The sequence below is a fragment of the Erithacus rubecula genome (genome assembly GCF_903797595.1).
Source record: "Erithacus rubecula genome assembly, chromosome: 17".
Lineage (NCBI taxonomy): Eukaryota > Metazoa > Chordata > Aves > Passeriformes > Muscicapidae > Erithacus > Erithacus rubecula.
Window position 1 is genome coordinate 13,954,030 of NC_136669.1, and position 6,201 is coordinate 13,960,230.

The 6,201-nt window shown below is 55.3% G+C and overlaps 1 protein-coding gene across 1 annotated transcript in view; it reads left to right on the forward strand.

Moving 5' to 3' along the window:
- The window catches only part of RAB11FIP3 (RAB11 family interacting protein 3), a 70,176-nt gene extending 64,448 nt beyond the window's left edge, over positions 1–5,728 (forward strand). The window contains exons 12-15 of the mRNA XM_079321067.1: positions 893–1,027; positions 2,373–2,528; positions 2,830–2,970; positions 3,664–5,728. Coding sequence (XP_079177193.1) covers positions 893–1,027; positions 2,373–2,528; positions 2,830–2,970; positions 3,664–3,777 — 546 coding nt within the window. The 3' untranslated portion in view covers positions 3,778–5,728. The remainder of the gene's footprint in view (positions 1–892; positions 1,028–2,372; positions 2,529–2,829; positions 2,971–3,663) is intronic.
- The last annotated feature ends 473 nt before the right edge of the window (positions 5,729–6,201 follow it).

Sequence of the window (6,201 nt, forward strand, 5' to 3'; positions counted from 1 at the left end):
CCGGGGCCTTGTCAGCACAGCTGAGGCTGGGGGCAGGAAAACCCCAGTGGCTCTGGGGATAAATTCCCTGCCATGCTGTGTTTCAGCCATGGGAAGTTGGTTTTGATCCATGCAGAGCCATTCTCCTCTTCTCCACAGTGAATGGGATGAAGGAGGAGCAAGAGGTGCAGTCACTGCCCCTCCCTGCCCAGGAGAAGCCTGGCTGATGAGTTGCTGTCCCATCCAGTGCCCAAAAATCAGGATTTTGTTGTCAGTGTTGCCTTTCCTGCTGGTGTGGTGCCTTTGGTGCTGCTCCATGGAGCAGGAGACCTCTGAGCCAGCATCTGGAGCTTGTGGCATTTGTGGAGCTCTGAAAGCCAAAGCCTTGCCCATGGGACTGGAAGCTGTGAGCCCAGGGAGGGTGAGCTGGTCACAGGCAGAAGGTGCTGCTCTAGGGGCTGCTGGCATCTTCACCTGCATCCCCAGCACTGAGCCAGGCTTTGGGGAGAAGGGAGCAGAGCTGGGCTGTGTGCTTTCCATCTCAGCTTGAACTGGTCTATTCCTTCTTGGATCAGCACTCAATTAAAACCTTTCATATCCAAAACCAAGAGGGAGGTAAAGATCTCAGGTTCAGGACTTTTCTGAAATCCACACATAAGGAGCCTTATGATTTAATGTCTCTCCTTGGCCTGGAGCCCCCATGCTGGTCCCAGTCCCTCCCAGCCCATCCCACACTTCCCAGAAAACAACAAAAACGTGGATCTTGGTGTGGATTAACTCTGGAGCCATCCTGCCTTCTCAGTGCTGCCAAAGCCCCAGCCCTGGCACCCTGAGCAGAGGAGATCCAGCAGGCAGAGGAGATTCCCTGCAGAGCCAGGCCTGCCTCTCACTGCAGCTCCTCCTGTCCCTGCAGGAGAAGCAGAAGCTGCTGGATGAGATTGAGGACCTCACTGTGCAGCTCACAGAGGAGCAGGAGAAAAAGAGGAAGATGGGGCAAGCTGAGTCAGGAGAGGCACCAGTTCAGAAGGAGAAGGAGTCAACACAGGAGGTGAGTGGAGTCTGGGCTTGTCACAGCCCTGTCCTCAAATGTGGGAATGTGGCCTTGGCAGAAATGGGGGACTGGAGCAGTGGGTGCTGCCTGTGCTCAGCAGCTGAGCTGCAGCCCCTCAGTCACTTCTGCTGCTCTGAAATCCATCCAGCATTGTCCCTGCAAGGGCTGTGCTGCCCTGGCCCCTTCCTTGCAGAGGGGAGCAGCAGGAGCAGAGGGGGTGAGAGCTGAGTGCTCACTCCCTGCCAGTGCTCCTGTGCTGGTGATTGCAGCTGGAGGCTGTGTTGGCAGGAAAGGAGCTTTGGGCCCAAAGTGGAATTAATTGTCACTGTGGTGTCACTGAGGGCTCTGGGGTGACCCCCCACATTGCTGGGGGTCTGTGCTGCTGCAGACCCAAACCCAGCATCTTTGGTCCTCCAGTAAGGTCCTTCCAGGGCTGTGCTCATATATTTTAGTAGCTCCCCATCTCCTGCTTGCTGGAGGTGTGAGGCAGGAAGAGGAAACCAAGTGCCCTCCAGAAAGGAATTCAGTCATGGAATGACTGAATTTTTTGTTTGTGTTGGGAGGCACCTCAAAGCCTATCTCATTCCACCCCCTGTCATGGGCAGCTCCACACATTAGTGGTTATCTTCTTTTTTCCTCTGCCTTTAGTCAGTCCCAACTTTAGTCAGAGTTGGGACTGAAGCACAAGAGATGGATTTTCATGTTGAGACTCAGCTTTTATTAATTCTCATCTATCGTACACTGAATGCCTCAGCACTTCTAGCTAACAAGCCAAAAATGACAAAATGGAAATGTATCTCACTAGTTACAAGGTCTTTTAAGGCCTAACTACCCAATTAAAGCTAACATCTACATTATTTATACTGTTGATCCAATGAACAAACACCTGTGACCCACACTGCAGCACTTTCTAACCAATTAAAAAAGTGCCACCTAAAACCAAGAAGAATAAGGAACAAAAAGGAAGAGACAGTGCCCCAGAACATCCATCTTGTCCCATACCTATTACTGTATTCCAAACCCTCCACCATGTGATATTACACACTACTCTTCAAACTACACACCAGTAATTCCAGCTCCATCACCCAATTTTGGAAGCCTTCTCCAAGGCCTCAAGTTGCCCTGGGGATCAGTGCCTGGTAGCACAGAAAGTTCAAAACTCCCAGGCTTCAGGGTTTCAGGGCAGGGACACTTCCACAGTCCCAGGTTGCTCCAAGCTCCATCCAGCCTGGCCTTGGACACCCTGCTCTGGCAGCAATCCTGCAATCCAGAGAGTGCTCCCACTGCAGCCACCCCAGAGGGTGCCTGTGGCAGTGAGCTGTGCCCTTGCCTTGCTCTGCAGCTGATTGAGGACCTGAGGAAGCAGCTGGAGCACCTGCAGCTGTTCAAGCTGGAGGCAGAGCAGCGCAGGGGCCGGAGCAGCAGCATGGGGCTGCAGGAGTACAACAGCAGGACACGGGAGACAGAGCTGGAGCAGGAGATCAAGCAGCTCAAGCAGGTAAGGAGGGCTGGGCTGCCAGGGAAACGATTCCCTGACACCAAGGGAGAGTCCAGGGGCTCTCTCCCAAGGGATGGAGTGCATTTTGCTCTCCTGGCCTGTGCTGTGTCCCCTGATCTTCCCATGTGTCTCGTGATTCCAGAGGTTCTCCAGGCTCTGCTGAGATGGAGGCAGCAGCCCACATGCTGTTCCAGCACTGTGTGAGCTGTGTTAGAATGGAAGCCCCTGTCTGCCTTTGCCAGGCTGGATCAGCCCTGAGCAGCAGGTGCTCCAGCAGCCTGTGGTTTGTGTGTGTGAACAGGATAACAGGAACCTGAAGGAGCAGAACGATGAACTGAACGGGCAGATCATCAACCTGAGCATCCAGGGAGCCAAGAACCTGTTCTCAGCCTCCTTCTCTGAGTCCCTGGCAGCAGAAATCAGCTCTGTCTCCAGAGATGAGGTATGTGCTGTGAGGAGCTGCTGGCTCACACTGCACCTTCCTGGGTGCCTCCACCTGGCATGGCCTGGGAGGAGTTGCTGTGCCCAGTCTGTGGCCCAGCCCATGCCCAAAATTCCTGTGAAAGCTGGCAAGAGCAAAGAAATCCACACACAATTATCTGTGGAGCTCTCAGGACTTACCCTGCCTCCAGCCCTCCCTCCTGGGAGCAGAGAAGCTGCTCCCTGCCCATTTGTTGATTCTGGCAGCTCTGCTTTGCCTGCTCTGGGGCAGCCTTCCCCTTCCAGGACAGAGCAGCCACCATGAGCTGTGTCCATCTGTCTGGAGCAGTCTTTAAACCCCAGGGAGACAGCACATTCCCCTTGGAGATCCCAGCTCCTCCAGCACTGGGAACCAGCCACGGGGGGCTGAGCCTGTACAAGCACTGGAATTAAATCTTTAACACCTCAGCAAGTGGGGAAACACACCTGAATATTTTGGGAATCCAATGGGGATGTGATGCTCCCTGCTCTCTCCATCAGGCTGAGAGCTTGAGGAAGGACAGGAGTGAGCAGAACCAGTTTTTCCTTGGCCACTTAAACACTATCAGGAGTATCCCAGTGCAGAGGGAAGAACCAGGGAGATGCACAGAGCCATGGGAAGGCCTGGGCAGTGTCAGGCAGTGACCTCTCCCTCCCTTTGCTCCCTCTGCTGCAGCTCATGGAAGCAATCCAGAAGCAGGAGGAGATCAACTACCGCCTGCAGGATTACATCGACAGGATCATCGTGGCCATCATGGAGACCAACCCCTCCATCCTGGAGGTCAAGTAATGGCAGCCAGGAGCTGCTCTTGTTGGTGGATTTGGTGCTCTGAGAGGATGAAGAGGGACTCCAAACGTCTTTGCACTTGATGAAGGCACAAGGAAGCCTCAGGTCGGGAGTGACTGAGCCACGGACCAGGGCAAAGGAAAACCAGCAGCCAGGCTTTGTTGTCTGACTCCATTACTTTGAAGCCCTCCTGGCTGAGGAGGGGTGAAAGGGAACCTGGAGAAGGAGCTCAGGAAAGGGACACTGCAGGAAGTGCCTGTGGCGCTGGGGACTGTCCCAAAGGCCCCGGGCCCCTCCAGGGATGGAGATGGAACGACAGCGCTGACTGTGTCCTGCTGCCCCGCCCAGCCCGAGCCTCTGCTGTGCCAAAGTGTCCCTGACACACTCACCGGGCAGAGCTGGGAACAGGGAAGGCATCCCGGACTCACACGGGCTTGGGGTTTGGTTTTGTTTGGGGGTTTTGTTGTTGTTTTGGTTTTTTTTTAATTAACTTAATGCAAATGTCCTCCTCCAGCTGGCTCAGCCCCGGCTCAGAGCCCTGGGTGGCTGCGGGGCAGCCCGGGGCTGCTGGGGACAGGGCGTGAGCACACTCGGGCACCCGCCTCCTTATTTATTCGTGCTGGCTGTGGCTCGGTACTGCCGGCACCTCCCGGCGTCCCTCCTCCTCCTCCTCCTGCCGGGCTCCGGGGGAGCTGTCAGCGGTCCCAGCTGGGGACAGGCACCGGGGCACGGCTGCAGCTGCTCCTGCGGCGTGGGACACGCAGCACTTGGGGAGCGCTTTGGGAGAGGCCCCAGCTCCCCACCTCACCTCCTCCAGCCCCGGGGACAGTGGCCTGTGCCACCGTAAAGCCCTGGGGACAGCGGCCTGTGCCATTCCCAGCCGGAGCAGGCTCTGCTGGTGATAGCTGCAGCCCTGGAGGGAGAGCCTGCTCCGGGCCTGGGCTCGTTCCTCATCCCTGGCGCTGGAATCTCTGTGCCTGGGGAGAGCAGCCGGACAACACCTCGGCAGCTCCTGGGAAACAAAAGCCATGTTTCATCAGACAGCTCTGGGCCTGCTGGCACCAGTGGCACAGCGTGACCCGGCAGTGGCCGCTGTCCCCCGCCCGCACCTCCGGGAGCAGCCAGCGGAATCCCAGCGATCCAGCGGCTCCTCCTCCTGCTCGGCAGGTTTGGGGAATGCCAGAACGGCCTGCCAGCAGAAGCCACGGCAATCCCGGGGTGCCTGCCCCTCCCCAAGCCCCTTCCAGCCCTCGGGGTGACCCTGCCCGGGGACACACGGCCGCTGTCACCGCCTTACCCCGGGGGACGCGGCCACAACACCTCTGGGTGCTCATCCCTGCGGCAGCGGGCTCGGGGAGAGCCCCAAAGCAGCTCCTGCCCCCCTCCCTGCCCCCAGGCCGCGGGAAAGCCACGTTATGTACATTTCCAGAGAAGCTTTGGGTGTAAATCAGTGTATACTTGGAGAGGGAAAATTTTTCTATCTTGTAGAGTAGGTATTTTTATAGACTGAAGGTTGATCCATTTTTTTAATACTTTAAAAGAAGAGAGAAATGTATCTGTGTATACACAAAAGCATATATATATATATATATGTATAAATATATAAATATTGGAGATCTGCCTTTCTCGACTTGGGATCCCGGATCCCCAGGTCTCAAACAATCGTTTGTTTTTTCCTGTCGCTCTCACAGAGGTACTGTAACTGTAAATAAGCACCGGGAGAAAAAAAAAAAAAAAGTTTTAAGCAAACAAAAAGCACTGACTTGCACATTCACCATGCTTTAAAGTCCCTATGGAGAGAGAAAAACAAAACAAAAACTGTACATCCTGAAAATGTTCCTCTTTCCCGACTGGTATGTGAAGGAAGTCCCCCCAAAAAAGAGGCAAAAATGGTATTGTCTTAACTGATGTATCAATTCTTGTCAGATTAAAAGCTGTTACTATTCCTGCCAGGGTGATGGAGACTTTTTTCCCACAGAGGTGGATTGGAGCATCTCAAATATCCAAGTGCTGGATCTCCAGTGGGGCTGGATGGAGTGGAAATACTCCTGCACCAAGGAGTGCCCTGATTTTGGGAGGATGAGGATGAGGGAGGCTGGACCTGGCTGAAATGCCCTGATTTTGGGAGGATGAAGATGAGGATGAGGGAGGCTGGACCCTGCCCTGATTCCAGAGGCATCCAAACCTCCCCAGCCAGCCAAGCTGTGTGGTGGGAATGGGGGAATTCCCCCTTCACCTTCCTGGAGGATGCAGGTGGGGTGAGGGACCCTCGGAGCTGCCCAGGGATGGGGCAGGCTGGGGCAGGGGCTCGTGGGTCTGCTCCAGGCAGGAGCACGGAGCTTTCCCTTCCCTCCACACCGGGAGAACCCCCCTGGGAGCTGTTCTGAACTGCTCCAAAAATCCCTTAAACGCCCTCACCTCCCTGCC